This window comes from Mauremys mutica, chromosome 3, assembly GCF_020497125.1.
Source record: "Mauremys mutica isolate MM-2020 ecotype Southern chromosome 3, ASM2049712v1, whole genome shotgun sequence".
NCBI lineage: Eukaryota > Metazoa > Chordata > Testudines > Geoemydidae > Mauremys > Mauremys mutica.
In genome coordinates, this window is record NC_059074.1 from 188,089,357 (window position 1) to 188,108,998 (window position 19,642).

A 19,642-nucleotide genomic window follows, 5' to 3' on the forward strand; every position below is an offset into this window, starting at 1 on the left:
TTGCGATCACGTGTCCTCCTCTTTACATAGTGTGTGTCCCCCTCCCCCCACACCCCAGTACCAGGAGGCATGAGTCGTTTATGCTGCACTCCATCATAAGTGAGATGATATTCATGTCATCAGACTATTGATGGGCAGTGGGGAAATTTACATGCTATCCACAAAACCTGGGGCCAACACTGTAGGTTTCACTACTGCTTTCACTAAAAATTCTGGCACTTCTGACCACCTTCCTTGTTGTGTACTTTTTCTAGCAGTTTTTGTGTTTGTTGTTGTGGTGTTTTGTTTTTATTAATAAACCTGCATAAGTGCTATCAAAGTTACAGTGCCTTATGTGTATACATACATATATAATTCTATATGCTGTGTGCATGTGTTTGGCACTATAACTTTGGATAGTGCTTATGTAGTTTAACAAAAACACATGTGGTGTGTATATAATATAAATAATCACTATAGTTTTGGATAGCACTTAAGAGATTAAAAGACATAAACATATGGCCCCTGCCTCAAAGGGTTTTCATTTTCAATAAGACAAATATAAGAATGTGAAACAGGGTGTTGGGGGAAGGGGGAGTAAGGTTAAAATAAAAAATGTGGGGCATTGTATAGCAAGTGAATCAAGTAAAGTCTAATATTCGTAAGGAGAGATTGAGCAATAGCAGGCAGCCCAGGAGTGAATGTCCGGGGTAGATTTCAAGGAGGGACTTGCAGTGTAAAAGTGAATGTGCTAGGCACAGAAGAATGTCATAATAGGTATAGAGAATACTAGGAAAAGAGATGTGCAGCCAAGTGTGGGAGGAGGAGTCAAAGGGAGAAACAAGGTGAAATGACTGGGCAGTGTAAGGGGGTGAGATGAGGGGTAAACAAGACAGAGCTTTACGGGAGAGTACAAGTAATTCTGAGCTACCGAACATTGGATAGATGGGAGAGGAACATCAGGGAGGCCGGGGAGCAGGAAGTCAGAGTAGTGTAAGTGAGAGAGAACTGGAATTAACTGTGGCTATGGCAGGCAGGAGGAAAAGGAAAGGGCGGAAGAGGAGGAGGCCTGAAGTTGGCATTTCTAATTAGACTAACACCTTCCTTTGAAGGACCAATAGGCCCACAAAGGCAAAGGCACTACAACTCCCTTAAGCTTCATGCCTAGGGGAAATCATTCATTACCAAAACCCCAAGCCAAATTCTCTGGATTCTCTTCTCTTTTCTTGTTACACTCTCATCCTCCTGTTCTGGTCTATTAACATTGGATTTGCCATACTCAACCTGATGATCCTGCAATTATTGGCTCCGTTAATGGGGGAATATTGAATAGGAGTAGAGAGGTTATTTTACTTCTGTATTTGGCACTGGTGTAACCGATGCTGAAATACTGTGTCCAGTTCTTGTGCCCACGATCTTGTTCATGAACGATCTAGATAAATTGGAGAGGGTGCAGAGCCATGAGATCAGAAAGGATTAGAAAACATGTCTTATAGTGATAGATGCAGGGAGCTCAGTCTTTTTAGTTGAACAAAAAGAAGGTTAAGGAGCGACTTGAACAAAGTACCTACATGGGGAACAAGGTCGAATGGCTGGAAGCGGAGGTTAGGCAAATTTAGACTGGAAATAAGGCCTAATTTTCTTAATAGTGAAAGTGGTTAACCAATGGAACAATTTACCAAGGGTTGCGGTAGATTCTCCATCACTGGCAATTTTGAAATGAAGATGGGGTGTTCTTTTGAAAGATGTTGTCTAGTTCAAAAGGAAGTATTTTGGAATCTATGAACTGTTGCTCTGTCAGTTCAAGTACCACCCCTTTCCTTACACCCATGTCTATTGGTTAGGGCACTTGGTTGGGATGTGGGTGCCTAAGGTTCAAATCCCTGTGCTGGATCAGGGACTTGAACTTAGGTTCTCCCCTGCCTGGTTAGTGCCCTGAACACCAGGCTGTAGGATACACTGGCTGGGGTGGGGTCTCTCTCTGTCTCTTATTTGGCAGCTGTTCCACTTTGTATAAATAATTATTCATTGGAACATGGGCTGCAGCCGGTGCTCTAACCTCTGGGCTGTTGGTACAAGGGGGATCTCCACCACCCTGATTTTGCAAATCTAGCCATTTGTTTTCAAATGTCCTCTGCTTTTATTTTAAAAAAAAAAGGGTTAAAATGCCCTAAATTGAAACTGTTTTATTTTTGTTCTATCCAAATCAATTACTACTTGATTTGCTGATAATTTTGAAAATTTTCAGTGTCAGCTTGACCGGGAATGCTTCTCCTTCCCTCTCCCCTCCAGAACTGCTAGCAAGCTGAAAAATCTGATCTTCACACAGTTCTGTGTATAACCCTCGGCTAAATTTGCGTACGCTGCCTACAAGTGTTGCTTAAAACTATCCAGCCTTCTTTTTAAAAACAATGCCCCATATTTGACTCTGCCCTCCTGCTGCAGTAAATTCCTCAGGCTGACCAGACCCTCAGTGAGGCAGTACTTCATTATGTTTCTTGGAAATATGTCAGCCATTAATTTTATCGAGTCTCATATTTCAGTCCCGTTTATCTTCTTTGTCTTATTCTCAACCCCAAGCTGAACTGTTCTGTTACTTTATAGTGCCCTACAGATGACAACACTCATCTCATAAGATATAACTCCATAGGGTAATATATTTTTAAAATTATATTTCTAACTCCACAGTCAGTTTGACACACTTTTTTTCTTTATAGGCTTTATGTGTTATGAAAAAACACTATTATTATTTATATTATGGTAGCCCCTAGAAGCCCGAGCTAGGGTTGGTAGTCCCATGTGTAAGACACTACAAACTTATAAAACAATCCTTGCCTTGAAGAGCTTACAATCCAAATAAAGACTAATGATGAAATTATAACGCGATAGTAGTAGTGAAAATGTCATAGAAAAACACATTATCTCTGTCATTGATCAGCCTTCTAGCTCACTCTGAGTGGCAGGAGAAATAGTTAGCAAAATAAGGGCCCTAGTGGAAAACTCCCATTTTATATTGCTGGAGAGTTCCACACATGAATTCTGGTTAGCAGATGTCTTTAACATGAATTCTTGGGAACACTGGAAGTTCAAGACCATAAAAGTGGCTGGTATGATATAATTTACTTTCTGTTCTGAAATAGTAATCTGAATTCATATTAGATCTCAACTAACTTCAAAATGTGGTACATACACAGAAGCATAATACATTCTTATCTCAGTGTGAGTTGCTTCAGTTATGCTACTCTGTGTTAGAGTGAATTTTCGAGCGCTATCCCTATATGTTGAGTTGAGAATATATTCTAAGGGCCTGACTCTGATTTCACTGCTGGGGGTATTACTCCAGTGACTTCAGTGGAGTATCTTCTGATTTATCTTGGTACAGGTGAGTACAGAATCAGGCCTTAAATATTCAAGTGAAAAAGTTAAACTCTGAAGTATTGTGGAATATAATATTACTACTGAAATGTTTTAATCAGATAGCATTTAATATTGGGCTAAAAACTGTAACACCATAGTATTGTAGTTGCTAATGGAAAATCAAATTTCAAATGTCTATTTAAAAAGAAGAATAGAAATTCTTAGTCTACAGAGAAATCAAATGTAATTTGTTTTAAAATAAGGATTCTTTTTAAAATATAATCTTGCAAAAATGACAAATTATCAAGCAGAATTGCTGTATTTTAAAAGTCAAAATTTTATGAATTTTCACTTGTTTTATTACATCTTAAAATAAAGCAGGCTTTGAAGTTCTTTAAACCCAGATTTATTTTTTAAATCATCAAGGACTCTAGTAATCTCATTTTAGATTTTATTAGCAGACTTATTTTTCTGGTTAAAAATATAGTTGAAATATAAATTGGGATTATTTAGAAAATAGAGTTTACATTTGTAATGAATTCAGCTGGTTACTACCATAAACCACACCATTGTTTCACTAAAGAGTAGAGTGATTATTAGCCAAATAAATGTATTAAAATATTAAAGATCATGGTGATATAAATATAATCATTTCAAGACGTTAAGATCTCTAATAATGAACTGATGAGAGAGTAGGGAGAGAGGATAGAACAATACACAATCAAGTAGATGATGAAATGTTGATACTTTTGAATTAATCTCGAAAAAGATATGTGTAAATCTACTTGTGTTTTAACACTGATTTGCAAACATGTAGATAAATAAACAGCTTTTGTAATTCATCATCTCTTTGTAATACTTTTCACTTTCTTTTTAATTGTTGCAGCATTTAGTTTAATTACATATATTTAGGGTTTATTCTGTGGGACAGCACAGCTTTCTTAACACATTGGTAGAACTCTTATACACACGCTGCCTACTCACAACATGACTTTGCTGTACAAATGAAGTACCAGATCAAGAAATGGGTGAAAGATCTAAAATGTGAATTCAAAGGTAATTAGACATGGCCAAACTACAACAATGGAATAAATTTTACTCTCTGAGGACTATTTAATCTGAAGAGCAGTTATGTTAGGTTAGCTTCTGAAATCTAAATGACTTGCCATTACTTACAGCTTCATATCAATTACTCCCTCAGTGAAAAAAGTACTCCATTGTAATTCTGACAATTTTTCTCAAAGGGCTGGTTGTATGTAGCCTGTGTCACACAAACAGGTGCCAGAATAGCGTTTTGTGAAAATTAGAGGCTCTGCCATCAAAAGTGCTGGTTTATATGGTTGTAATCTGGAATTGCCATAATGGAAAAAGGAGTTGTGAACACATGTGTATGAATGGAATCATTCCACAGTTAACAGGAGATTTATGACTGAAGAAATCGCTACAGAACAGCAAGTGGTATAGATTGTTTTTATTTTAATACGAGAGCCAAGTCTTGCATTAGGACATTGTTGAATCTAGTGTAGAAAATAAATGACACCCAAGGGATAGCGTAGCATTCTGTTAGATTGAAGGGCCTTTAATAATCTGATAGTCTAATAGTGGTAAAGATAGAGAATATGTAAGAACTAATCTTGTCTTCTGCTTTTAAAACAACTATGTATGGTAACAAGAAACAGTTATGAAGTGTAGGCACTGTAGCTTTTAGTAGATAACTTTTTAAATGAAAAAATAGTTTGCTGAGTAACTTTTTGGAATTTATTTAATGAAAGCTCACAAAATATATCTGTTTACAGATGGATTAACAGCCACATACTTGTGTCGGTCTCTCTACTTTAGATGTGGGATACTGGTCTCCCATAGTTTTTATGCAGGTTTCAAATAAATTTGGGAAAATGTGTAATTTATTTTCAAAAGGACTTGCTATTTTTCTACCCAATAATTGTAGTTGATTAACAGTTTGTTAGTGTACTTCAGCCTACCCTGTTACATTGTGAACTATAGGATATGCTTCAGCTTCATACAAAGAAATGAGGAATCTGCCCCTGCTTGTTTAACCTTTTTTAAAAAAAAATATGTTACTTAAAATAGCAATCAACAATGTTAGTTCTTAATCTATGTAATCACATTGCAGTGGGTTTCTTTCCTGGGAACAGTCAATCTTTGTATGAATTCAAGTACCGTCTGTCTCCCTGTGTATAAGATGTTTGTTTTTTGTCACCAGTAATGAAGAAACAAAATTAGTATGTGTTTTCATTTTAAAGTCAGCTTTTTCATTTGGGGTTGGGGGGTTTTGGTGTTTGTGAAATAACTCGGTGCTTTTCTTATTGGCAAGCAAAATTGTGATAAATGTATGAATGATTTACTAAAGAGCCAACGTATTTTAGCCTGTGCGACAACTCTCTCTTTAAACAGTTTGTGGAACTTATAAGCAGACCGATTTGGTGTGTAAATGTACACTAGATGGCAGTTTTGTCATATCTTCCAACTTCAAATAGTTCTGTGGTAGAACAGGAAAGGCCATCAGTATTTAGTCTGCACTGAAAGGGTCTCTGCATGACCAATGTGGACCCCATGGACTTCCTGGAACATGTGTTAGCAATTTAGCAGCAGACATTTATTTCTTTGTTTTACTGCTTGGCTCTTTGAGAAAGTGTTGGTACTGGGTTTGGGGCTGTCTGGATCATGTCAGAGGCCATGGGGATCAAGTTCATGTGACAGGCCAGACTAAGGAAGGATGAAGTTGGAGGAGGTGAGGAAACTGACCCTTACTTTCAGCAGCAACAAGTCACTGCCTGTCTGTGGACTGAGGCCAAAATCCTGGGCGTTTTAGTTCTAATACAGCTGAACAAACAAAACACTTTGCCCATTTGGCTTTTTCATATTTCATCAACAGTAGTTCAGTCAAAGCTTTTCTATTTCTTATGGGTCTTATTCTTCATCTCTCTCTCTCCCCTTTAGCCCCATCCAGAAGAGGTGACCTTGAAATCCTTGGCTACTGCATGCTACAGTGGTTATGTGGGAAACTACCCTGGGAACAGAACCTGAAGGACCCTGTATCTGTGCAGACTGCTAAAATAAAGTAAATAATAATAATAATTTCAAATACTCCACCATTTACCAAAACAGATCTGAAAGTGAACTTCAAAGGGAGCTCACATCCTGTAGAATATTGCCTTACCTGAAAGTTAAAAATTTTCCCCTTAATTAAAGGTGTGTTAGAAGCATTTAAAAGATGTGAACTCTGGGAGATGTATGCACACTCCTGCATACATTTATGTGCATGCAGCTGTGGAGATTTAATGTACACAAATGTGTGATGCAGAACGATTTCTCAGATTTTTGAATTCTGTTAATTTTTTAAGAAGTTGCATTTGCAAATCCTGTGTGCCAGTATGCTTGCTGCACATTCAGAATGATTATGGAGAATGAACTATGTTACTGCTTCACAGAGAGAGAGGAAAATTTAAGCAAGCTATCCTTATTTTTCATGTGTTGTTTCATTCTATTTCTTTTGTTTTCAGTTATGTAGATTTTTTTTTTAAAAGAATTAAATCTTTTGGTTGAGGGTTTCAATGTTATATAAACATTTAAAATACCAAGTAAAACACTTTATCTGTTAGAATCTCTCCTCCCCTCCTTCTCTTGCCCCCTCCACCCCCACCCCCACCCCCAGCCATGGCTCATTAGATAATATTAAAGCAACAGAGTTTATTACCATTTTTTCAGTGCTCTCACTGTTGGGACTTGAGAGAGTTAATTGCATGTGGTACAATATAGCCTGTTCTTCAGTACAAGGATATGCTGAACAGTAGTTTTCCATAGATGTAGCATCACAATTGGAGAAGGCCGCAAACTTTTAAGTAGGGCAAGTCACAACAGAGGTACACAATAGGGATAGCTGAGCCACAGAAATCAATCTGCAAATTCAGTGTGACATCGGCTCTCAGCAGAGAAAAAGGTTAGCCTGCAGACTGCGGATAATACGGATTGCATCTGTAAATGTTGACATCATATGTTATGTTTAATATTTCTGCTTTAGAAGTTCTGATCGGTACAGAAACCAAACTAACACTTACACAATTCTGCTAAATCAATTTAATCGATCAAGCTGCTTCACTAATTCTTCACTTACAGTTAACCCTTCAAGCACTGGTATTTTCCAGACTGGCAGCCAAAACATTTCTTAGGAGGAAATACATAAAATATGGTACAACTCCATTTAGCAAAAAATCCCTCTTATTTGAATGACTGTTTTGTCCCTTGGTATGAAACATTTATAGAGGTAGGTCCCTTAATTGTCTGAATGTTTTTGATGCCCCTGTAATGTTGTGGAAGACCAGAGGAGATGGGTGTATGTACATGTCGATATTCAGTTACATGGGTATGTAACAGTTGATGGGTATGTGATGGACAAATCCAGCCCCCTTCTCTGCTCAGAGCCCCTTTGCAGTGGAATCAATGTGGTTCTGCTGAGAGCAGAGCTTGGGGACCTGGACATGGGAGTGCAGTTGAAGTAGTACAAGACACAGAGGCAGGGCTTGGGACTCTGCTGCTGCACAGATAATCTCATTCTCTTCCCTTCGCCTCGTTTCTCTTGTCATTTAGGAAGAATCTAATGCTAGCCCTAGTGCAGGGAAGTAGGGGTGGCTGAGTTATGGTTGTGAAGGTGTGGGGGAGAAGTGCTTCATCTTGTATACTCCAGTCCAGTAACTGAGGTGACTTCTGCAGGGCTGCTCTGCAGCCTTGCTGTTTCCTGGGGGAAAGGATTTCTCCTCCCCAGCACCTGTCTCCACTGTTTAGGCCAGGTGCTGATTTGCTGCTGTGTGCCCACTTAAGTAGGTAAGGGAGATGATGCAGTGTGCTCTCTCACTTGTTGAGCTTCCCTTTTCCTCTACCGGTGTCACTCAGCCTCGGCATGGCTTGTGCTTTTCACCAAACTATGAACTTTTAAAAACTAAACTGGCCTTGAGTTATCAGATCACAAATAAAAGCATCTGAAAACTTCAAAAAGGAAAACTCCAGTGTAATATAAAAATCTTCTAATCATTACCTCTAATTACAAAAAAAGAGTGAAATACTAAGCGACTGAAATAAAAGAATAATTAACAATCAAATGTAAACTGGTGCCATGGCAGCCTCCTGGGGGAAATTATGCTGAGGGAATTCAGCTAGAAATCATAGAATTTCCAAGTGTACGTTTTGGGAAATTAATGACATTAAACATACACACACACACAGAATTTTCCTTAATTTAGTTCTGGAATTCTGATTTCTCATGCTTTCTAGTCAGACCTGAATTCTCCTCTTTTAATGAGCCATAGGGTAGGTGCCACCCATTGAAACTGCTCCTGCGTCCATTACATGGTGAGAGTGAAACAATGATGGATGCTGTTTGGAAAATTCATTTCTTTAAACATGTGCTGTTTTGTAAAGAGATGGCTAAGAAAATCCCACCTTCCATTGCCTCTAAATGTGATGGCAGCTACTGACAGCCTTAAAGTACAGGCCCCATGGGGACCTTCCCATCTGCATGCTGTGGAAGTGTCTGCAGTGTCTGTCTCTACTGGTGTGGAGGGAAGCTTGGGGCATGATGTAGCCAGTTCATCCACTGCTTCACAGATTCACATGCCTATCCCACGGTTGTACAGGGATCATAGCAGAACGCTAGCTTTGGTTATGGCTCATGTGAAGCCACGCCATACAAAACCACCCGGTTGGATGAGGACCTGATGGGTTTATCCTCTTTTAGATTCTCTGAGCAAAGCCCTTGTACTCTACCTTTATGAATTTAAGGGCAAATCCTGCACCTGAAGCTCTGGCAGGTCCCTTGTGGTTTCTCCGAACAAAGGAGATTCAGGATTTTGAGGTAGAAGGGCAATTTCAGGTGGGACATGCACCTGTTCCACAAGGCTCAACTCTGCGGTAACTCCCTGGACAATAGTCTGCTGCAGTGCAGATAATCCCGTCTTTTCCCCTGTGAGTGCACTATGACTGTAGATGCTGTAGTAATAGTGACTATGCAGCTACACTGATGAGATCCCCCTCCATCTATCACCACAAACCAGTTATTGGGGCTTGGTGCTATGGCCCCTAAGAATTAACTGAAAGTGTTTTGTTTTGTTTTTTAAAAAGAGAACTGGGCCCCCGCAGGAATATAGGGTTTTTTACCTGCGGCTAGACTGAGCTGTTGGCTCACCCAGAGCAAGGAGCAATGCATAGCAGCACCACCCCAGGAGGAGCAGTGGGGAGAAATTGACTCAGGCTTGGTCTACAGTAGAAAATTAGATTGGTTTAAACTATGTTGGTTGGGTGTGAAAAATTCACACCCCTCAATGGTGTAGTTAAGCCAACCTAAATTCCTTGTAGCAGGGCCAGCAGTAGGGGTTAGCAAGCAAGGCAGTTGCCAAGGGCCCCACAAAGCTAAATTACATCGTATCTAGAGTCACTGTGGAGAAATGTAATCTGAGTCTTACAGTAATTTAATCTCTAAAAGTGAAAATGAATCACTCTAAAGCGGAGGTTTTCAAACTGTGGGGTGCACCCCCCTGAGAGGGCACAGAGGGGCAAGCAGTGACACTAGGTGGCTCGGGCTTCGGCTTGGGCCCTGGGAAGCAGGGTGGAGGCCCACTTCTTAAACGGATCTGGTGCTAAATGATTAGAGAAAGCCAGACAAAACTGTTCCCAACTTTCAAAACACAAAAATTAATCTTTGGGGTGAGAGCAAAGTGAGAAATTTCATCCCAAGGTATATTTATTTACTCCCAGCACATGTATAAGCCCCTGCAAAGAGGCTTGACGTGAAGATGCTTCCCCGGTTATAACTGGTTTTGCTTAAATCTCCAGTCTTTAGGTGGTTAAAAATAGGTATCTGGTAGGTAGAGATTTTGTTTGAAGAGGAGTCTTTTTAAGTGTTAGTTATCCTTGAGATCTCCTCCTTTTGCAATTGAGTTTTACTGTATCCAGAATTTCAAGTGAAGGATCACTTCCTAAAAATTCACATTTCACCTGTTGCATTCTTGTTTTGTTTCAGACTGATGGACGAGCTCCCAGATTCAGTGATGAAGTGGGGTCCGGCTGGAAGCAGTTGCTGTAAGCATGATTAGAGCATATACTGTGTATTTTATCATTCCGCCTTAGTCTGTTTGTTAGAATAAAGCTTTTAAATATTTTTATAACTTTTGGGCAAAAAGACAATAAGAACAAAGTAAACAAAAGGAACCCTGAAATTTAATATTTTAAATTAAATTACCAATTCCACTCCCCCTAAGGCAAGCATGATTTAATGCAGCATTATCCCCTTATGGCCCTGATCCTGCAAATTGTAGTGTGTGGGCCCAGCAGTCCACCTGTGTGGTACCTCTTTGAAATTATACCCACATACTAAACTTTGCAGGACTGGGGCCTTCAGCATAAATATTTGACCAAAGATCAGAATGAGCTTGAGTTTGACCATCAAGATCAGACTGGTAAGTAAGAGCAGACCAGGCAGTATCTTCTGAGTAGCTCACAGCTGTCATACACCCCTCAATTTAGTGTGTGTGTGTACATCCATTCACCCGTGTTCTCCCCCACCAAGCCAGCCACTCAGAAGATACTTTTTTTTAAAGTTTTCCCATAGTTGCCATTAATGTTCCCAGTCTTTCATGACTTAGATTAAATTTCATGAAAAACTTCCTAACTGTAAAAACAGCAGGGCAATGGAACAGACTGCCTCAGGAGGTTGTGGAAGCTTCTTCAGTGGAGGTTTTCAAAAAGGAGGCTGGAACTGAGTTGGATGGTTTAGACCAGGGGTAGGCAACCCATGGCACGTGTGCCGAAGGTGGCACTCGAGCTGATTTTCAGTGGCACTCACGCTCCCGGGTCCAAGCCACCGGTCCTGGGGGCTCTGCATTTTAATTTAATTTTAAATGAAGCTTCTTAAACATTTTAAAAATGTTATTTACTTTACATATAACAATAGTTTAGTTATATATTATAGACTTATAGAAAGAAACCTTCTAAAAATGTTAAAATGTATTACCGGCACGCAAAACCTTACATTGGAGTGAATAAATGAAGACTCGGCACACCACTTCTGAAAGGTTGCCGACCCCTGGTTTAGACACAACAAATCCTGCATCTTGGCAGGGGGTTAGACTAGATGGACCCTTGTGATCCTACTTCCCCCTGCATTTCCTTGTCATGTTTCACATATACTTTTTTCCGTCGCACTCTACTCTTTCAATCTCTCCATTCTGCTCTTCCCCACCTCTCAATTTCTTGTTCATCCTCAATTTTTGTTTCCTCCTTTCCCTTATTAGTTCTCTCTCTACTCATCACTCTTTTCCCTTTTCCCCCCACCCGCTACCTCCATTGTCTCCCCTCCCCTTTCTTTCCCTCTCCCCACCTGAAATTCCCTATAATTCTCCCTTTCCTCTGCCCTACTGCAAATCTCCCTACCTCCAACCATATGAAACCAAAACAGACACGGGCTGGCCCCTTCCATGGAATGCAAGGCTGGCTGCCATTTCTTCACTCCTAGTGCATGCTAAGTTGTCCATACCTAGAGACCTAGGAGGTGAAGCAGCCAGGTAACAGGTGCTGTTCTGTTCCCTTTGCAAGAGGCCAAAGAAGGGATGCCTCCCATGATGCAGTGCTTGCCAGATGTGTGAAGAATTTCATCCCTTTTAAGATGGCAAGAGCAGGGTCCACTTCAAATTACATTTTATGCTAATGTTAACGCTGTATTTGACAGGTAGATGCTACAATGATTGACACCCTAATAATACTTTAGTTCGGCTGCCTAGAGATATGAAAATGCTATGGACAGCAGCTCCTACTGTCTTGTACTCCCCCCGAGCTCGAATGGAGGAGCTTCCATTCAGACACAGAGAGGGGATGATACAGTGGCATTGGTGCTAGACCCTTCCGCACCTCCCAGCTTAGGGTCCCCGTTGCTTACAGAGCAAAAATGTCCAGGGCCTTCATGCCAGTACTAAAAATGTTTTTTGGTAGCAGAAGGTAAAAAAAAAAAAAATCTCACCCTTGTATAGCCCCCATCACTGAGCAGCATGGAGCACCTCACAATCTTTAATGTATCCTCACAGCAGCCCTGTGAGGTAAGGATGTGCTATTATCCCCATTTTTACAAATGGGTGTGATCTGCAAAGGTACCTAGGCTTCTAAAAATGGGACTTAGATTCCATCTCAGATGAATGTCTTAACCACTAGGCTATGGAATATTCTGCTGTGGGGCTCTCTCAATTCTTCTAGTGAAGTTGTTCTACTTTAATTAAATAGTTGAATAAATATTTTTGGTCAGAGAATTAGAATAATTCTGTAGCCTAGTGGCCGGGGCACTCATTTGAATGGCGGCAGATCCCTGTTGAAATCCCTTCTTCATAAGAAGGGGGGACTTGAACTGGGAGTTTCCCACATTCTGGGTGAGTACCTAGCTGCTGGGTTATAAGGGAAGTCTGTCCCCAGCTGTGTGAGCTTGCCTGGGGGCCCTGAAACACACCTACTTGATTGGGACCCACATGTCACTTAGATGGAAGAACTTCTCTCTTCCATCAATTAGTGGATTGCTCAGAAGAGATAGGCACCTCCCTGCAGCCCAGACTTAAATGCTAAATTCTGTGAGGTGGCAGAGCTTAGCACATTCCTCTTTCGTCTACACCTCCCATTGGCTAGTTGAGCTGGCTCTCTGCCTAGTGTGCTGGCTTTGTGCATTGCATTCCAAGGCACCTGTCTGTCCCCATTTATTGTATAGTAGCCGAGGTGCCTGACTCAGGCTTTCTGGATCTCAATGATGCTCCTGTGATTTTCCAGGGATTTAGAAGTTAGATGCTGTGTCAGTCAGCACTGCAACATCTAAGTCCTTCTGTGGATCTGGGCCCAAGAGACAGAGGCCAAGATCCACAAAGGTATTTAGTGTAATGAGTTATCTATGGGTTTCTGATGAGTGCTCTTTGAGTCTGAGAAGTGCTGCTGAGCCATCCCTTAGCCTGATTACCTGAGGGCTCCATGTTAATCAACCAGGATTCAGCCAATCCACAGGCACATTTCTAACCAGATGACCCCAAGACTCGGGATATAAGCTCCCAGTGAGAGTAGCTACTACAGTCTGCTCAGCATTGCTACCTCACTGGGAGTATCCCCTGCCACTGCCACTTGGTAGTTCTGACAGACTGCACCAGCTCCTTGGAGTTGAGTTCTCCAACGAGGCCCCCTCTTCTGCCCACATGTAGCCTGGCAGCCTCAGACTGTTGTCTGCTACACCTAGAGCGTCCCAACTGTACATGAGGCGAACTACACCCAGCTTGTGTGAGTGGATTGTGTTGCCACTAGCAATTTAATGGATGCTGAATTTGCTAAAGTTCCAGTGCACAGGAAGCGCACCCCCGATCTAGTGTAAATGGTCAATGGTAGCATGCTGTCCTGTGAAATCATGCCCCTCCAGGTTGAAATCCAAGATTTTCTAGAGACTCTGCAGTCAGCAAACTTTCTGATCATGCTTGGTATTCCCTGGCTGTCAAGGCATGATCCACACATCTTATGGAAGATGCTTGAGGTACAATTTGAGTTGTTCTACTACCAACAGTTGTGTCTAGTTAAATCAGGGGCCAAGGAAACAAGGACCAGCACTGAGGAGTTCACTGCGTTTTGTGCCCAGCAGATTATTAATCTCTGCAAAATATCAAGAATTTGCTGATATTTTACACCTGCATAGACCCAACAATTGCTCCATTGGTCTCAAACTAAGAACTAAAATTCCATTTGGTTAGATTTACTCCTCATCAGACTCAGAACTCAGAGCCCTACAAGAATGCCTTGATGATAGTCTTGCAGAGATATCCATCCCCATCTCCCACTAGGACCCAATTTTGTTTGTGTGCCTTGAACAGAACCTTGTATGTTTTGCCTTTTGATCAATGAGCTGTTGGAAAGGATCAGTTCTGCCAAGGTATTTACCAGACTTGATCTTCACGGGGTTTACAGTTAGCCCATATTTGGGACAAAAACCGCATTTTGCAGTCCATATTGCCATTTTGAATATCTGGTTATGCCTGTTGTTCTCTCCACTACCCCAGTCACATTCCAGCACTTTGTCGATGACATTTTCAGGGATGTTTTAGACTAGTTCATGGCAATCCACCGAGATGTGTCCTCATCTCAAGCCAAAACCTTTCTGATTGTCTGATATTTGAGCGCCTCCAAGCAAGTGGCCTGTATGGAAAACCTGTGAAGTGTGAGTTTGATCACCCTTCTGATGAAATAGATATGGACCCCCAGAGATTGTCCATGATTGTAGACTGGACAGCCCCAAGGAATGACCACAATGTCCAGTGCTTCCTGGGGTTTGACAGTTTTTAACTGAAGATTAATTCAAGGACTTTTTGAAGGTGGTGAACCCAATTACCTAACTGCTCTGGAAGAACACCACGTTTACTTGGATGCAGGAAGCCTAACCTGCCTTTGATCTATTAAAGGAAGCATTTACATCGGCACTTCGGTGTTGGCCACTTCATTGTCAAAGTAGATGCCTCTGATTATGCGATCAGAGCAGTGTTGTCACAGCAGCATGGTCTCCAATACATGCTCCAACCTTGTGCATTTTATTCTCGGCAACCGATGCCCATAGAACAAAACTATGAAATCTGTGACAAAGAACTACTCTTCTAACCCTATGATTCCATGCAGATCCTGGATGCCAAAATTCTCCAAGGAAAGTTCATGTACCTTGTTGATTGGGAGGGTTATGGTCCAGCTGATCATTTGTGGGAGCCAGCTGAAAAAATACATGCACCCAGTCAGCTTAGAGAATTCCATCAGTTGCACACCGATAAGCCTGGTCAGATCATCTCTGGTAGGCATCTTTTTGGGTAGGGGGAGTAATGTAATCAATAATCTCTGGGCCTGATAAGTCATTCCTGAGCCTGATATTACTTGAGGGTTCCATGTCAATCAACCAGAGCTCAGCCAGTCCACAGGCACAGGTCTAATCACGTGACCTCAAAGCCAGGTATATAGGCTCCCACTGAGAGCAGCCACTACACTTGCTCAATGTCACTATTTCACCAGGAGTATCCCTTCATGCTTAGTAGTTCTGATAGACTGTTTCAGCCCCAGCCTGTGCCTGCTCCAGCCTCGTTCCAACCCCATTCTTCATTCCTGCCCTGACCTATTCCTGAAATAAATGGAAGTTAGGAGCTTAAACATCTTTGTGGATCTGGGCCTAAATGACTTGTCTGAAGTCGCACACAAGTCTCTGGCAGAACAGGGAATTAAACCCAGGTATTTGAAGTCCTAGGCTAGTGCTTTAACCACTAGAACATCCTGAACTATGCACTTAGCCAAAATTCAGGGTATGTATATTGTTTCCATTAGGGGGAGAAATTGATTAGAGACAATTATTTCTTTGATGTTATTCCTGTTTTACAAGAATCTACATAGTTTTGTTTCCTGGAACACAGGAGGACTCAAACAGGGTATATTTTCTGTGTTCACAGTTTCAAGCCTCTTTCACCAGCACTTAACCCCAAAGCTCTCTTCTTTTCTTAGCTTTTTCTGAGGGTAATGCTACCAGTGCTTCTGTTGCAATGTCTGGTACTTATTTGCTTTCTCACTCCACTTCTCTGGCCCTTTCTTTAAAGGTTTTGAAACCAAACATGTTTGAAGTTCAAAGTATATGCATTTATTCATGTTTCTTTTGCATCTACATTTCTTAATGTTTCGTTGTAAGTATAACATTTTGTCTAGAGAGAAATTTAGGATTTGTGCTCTTAGCAAACTTTCCCCTGCATGCTCTTTGCAGTTACTGCAGTAAAAGTACAGAAAACCCATATTACTCAGAGTGTAATGTGCTTTATTTAATATATAAATAATAGCAGGGCCGCCCAGAGGGGGGGGGCAAAGGGGGCAATTTGCCCCGGGCCCCGGGCTCCGCAGGGGCCCCCAAGAGAAGAGCGGAGGCTCCCGCCTCCGCCCCTCTCCTGGAGCCTCAGCGCATCAAGCGCCGAGTCTCCGGCCGAGCCCCTGAGCCCCGCCCCGCTCAGAGCCGCGTGGTGAGGGGCGGGGCTGCGAGCTCCAACGGGGCCTGAGCCCCGCCCTGCTCAGAGCGGCGTGGGGAGGGGGCGGGGCAGCTGCGTCCGCTCGGCGTGGAGCTCACAGCCCCGCCCCCTCACCACGCGGCTCTGAGCGGGACGGAGCTCAGGCCTCGCCGGAGACGCGCTCGGGTAAGAGGCTGGGGGGGGGGAGCGGGACCCGCCGCCGCCGCAGCGCAGCCCGGTCTTCGGCGGCGTGGGGCCCTTCCGTTCCGGGACCCGCCGCCAAAGTGCCCCGAAGGCCCGCGGCGGGGACCCCCCCCCGCCACCAAATTACCGCCGAAGACCGGGCTGCGCTTCGGCGGCGGGTCCCACTTCGGCGGTAATTCGGCGGCGGGGGGCTCCCGCCGCGGGGCTCCCGCCGCGGGTCTTCGGGGCACTTTGGCGGCGGGTCCCGGAACGGAAGGGCCCCCCGCCGCCGAAGACCCCGGGCCCCCGGAATCCTCTGGGCGGCCCTGAATAATAGTACAATTAGAGCTAAAAATGCACGTGCTTGGTAAATGTAGTGGAGTTGCGTGCATTGAGGCTGATTTTCCTCTCCCTGGTGTCAGTATAACTCTAATAGTTCAGCAGAATTACTCTTGCTGTACAGCGGTATGACTGAAAGAAGAATCAGACCCACTACATTTCAAGGTGCATCTATTCTAGGGTTTTGATTCTTTAGTTGGTAACAATTAGTATTAAACAATTGTCTTATTTCTTTGCAATTCTCTGTATTCTAGTGTATACTGTACTAATTTAGGATATTCTCCAACATCCATTGAATTCAACCTTAATGCGAGATCAGGTCCTTACTTTACAGATAATCCTGTAAAAATTGTAGCTTGCAGGTTTGCTTTTGCAAAAAGTGAGATAGTGAGGAGAAGTTGTACTGCATTTGTGCACTCCTACCGGACAATCCTAGAATTATGACCAAGTCAGCCTCTAGCGTTGTTGTAGATGTCCTGCTTCGACAGGAAGATTTTCTTGCTTTATGTTAACGTGATAGAAGTATAAGACTAAAACATAGCTTTATAAATGATGGAATGGTTTAAAATATGTTCCCGTTTCCTTCCCTCATTATCCATAAAACAAAAATCAAGGGCTGAAAATCAAGCCCTTATTATCTATGTCCTGCCATTTTTTGGGTGCACCTGGTAACACAGAGACCTAGATCTAACTCCTTTGCAATGCAAGCCAGGTAGGTATGCATCTGAGTGCTACCAATTCCACCTGGAACTTACTGATGCACAATCCATTGTAGTCGCAAAATTGTAGGCCACATTGAGTCCCAGCTACAAATCAGGCCATTAGACCTGTTGAGTTCAACATGAAATCTTTTGTTTAGGCTAAAAAGACAAATATCTCTGATTGTCAAAGCTATTCTAACCGCTACGAGAATTGTGCAAAAGCCAACTGCTAGCACTAGGTCCTCCTGGAACCAGTTTCTTCGTGTAAATGCGATGAACTTAATTTTTTGACTTTAATAAAGGAAATTACCAAATAGGAATTCTGTCCCTGCATGACAGACTTGTGCCTAGTAATTGCCTGTGACATTTTAGCCACAGGTTGTTAGGAAGCAGTGAATGTGTTAAGGAATATGGGTGCTGTTAGTATGGAAATGTAAGCAGCAGGTCTACAAAAGGTTTTATTGCTTAGCATTTTATGAGTTTGAAGCAGCTAATGAATGTGTGGCTTGGCTAGTTCTGTATTTTCTTCACAGAAACAGTGTAAAGGTAACCCAAACAGGAAGCTCTCGGTATAGGGCAAACAGTGGCCTATGTGGGGCATGGTAGGGTGGGGTGGTCATGAGGCATTTGCTCATACAGTTCTTTTTCCCACAGAATTCCCAAACTTAATGTGTATTATATGACATTGGAATTGTGGAGTATAAAATACTTCACTTTAAAACTTAGCTTCCCCTTTTCCTCCTCCTACAGTGTTGTACACACTCAGTGGATCTGTTTTAACATCTTTTACCTTGAGGATCAATGAATGTCAATACATACTGCAGTTTAGTTTTAGGATTATACTAAAATAATTGCAAGAAAAGTTTTTTATACATACCCAACTGTAGTATTCTGACACTCCTGAAGGCATCTTAACACCTCCAAAGATATTAGCTGGTGATGGTGGTAAAATGATGTTATTGCTGGGTTGCATTATTAAGACCTATTTCCAACAAAACCAACCACTGTCTAGTGACTTATAGGATATTTGCATAATGCAGGGATTGTCAAGACCCTGTAAATCAAAGCATTTTGCTTTCCCAGTAGGTGTTCAAATTATAAAATGTCTGCAAATTAGCATTCAGTATACATAGCAACAGCATTTTAAAGGTCCTGTTATGATCCAGATATCAAGAAAATCCTTCTAGTTGCCAAATTATCAGCATCTTTGGACTAAAAAGAGACACTTTAGGAGTAGTTTTTAATGCTAGTTAGTGTGGTTTTGTGCAACAGTCGTAACATAATGAACAGCATAGGGGATGGCAAATTTATCAAAGTCTATTCTTTCCTTTTCCCATCTCAAGAAGAAAAACTCTTTGTATTTCGATAGTTCTTTGTTGTGGCTATTGCCTTTTGGTTCTGTTGTATCTTGGTTGTCATTCCCATGATTTTTGTCATCTTGGATTTAAAACTTTTTCAAAGTTGTAGGTCCACATCAAATAAAATTCACTTTTAAAATATACTCCACAGGTGAAATAGCTAAGTTTTTGGCATGTGTTTATGGTTTAACTTATGAGGAAAAGCCAAAGTATCAAGTGCTAAAGAAAATCCTGGTGGATGGACTGAAATCAAGTGGAACTTTTTACGATGGCCCTCTGGAATTTTCCGCTGCTGGATGTGCACTAAATCTGTGTGCTTCTAAAGATCTGAAAGTAAGTAACACAATCCCTTGCAGTTCAGCGATTATTTTGTGAAACCTGTTTGATGATTGTTTTTTTTTTCTTTTGCACGAGATGAAGTAGTTTAAGCTCTAAAAATGAGACTGACACAGCAATTGTTTTGCTTTAAATACATCACATTTGTTAATTCCTGTTTCCCCTGGCTTTGCTAAAAAGTGGGATGTCAACCCTTAAGGAGGAAAAACTGTCATGAGTCCTTTTGACCTACAGCCTCTCACTTCAAAGTAGTATGTCTGTGGAGAATCATTTACTTTCAGGATAATGGGGAAGTCAAGGACTTTGTTCACTAACATCTTTAAGACAAGCTTGAATGCCAGGTTTTTCTTTCTGG

At 41.7% G+C, this 19,642-nt stretch overlaps 1 protein-coding gene across 4 annotated transcripts in view; it reads left to right on the forward strand.

Moving 5' to 3' along the window:
• VRK2 (VRK serine/threonine kinase 2) overlaps positions 1-19,642 on the forward strand; it is a 75,540-nt gene that overhangs the window by 42,883 nt on the left and 13,015 nt on the right. For all 4 annotated transcript variants that reach the window (XM_045009461.1, XM_045009462.1, XM_045009463.1 and 1 more), the window contains 3 exons: positions 6,298-6,418; positions 10,370-10,428; positions 19,103-19,284. In XM_045009461.1, coding sequence (XP_044865396.1) covers positions 6,298-6,418; positions 10,370-10,428; positions 19,103-19,284 — 362 coding nt within the window. The remainder of the gene's footprint in view (positions 1-6,297; positions 6,419-10,369; positions 10,429-19,102; positions 19,285-19,642) is intronic.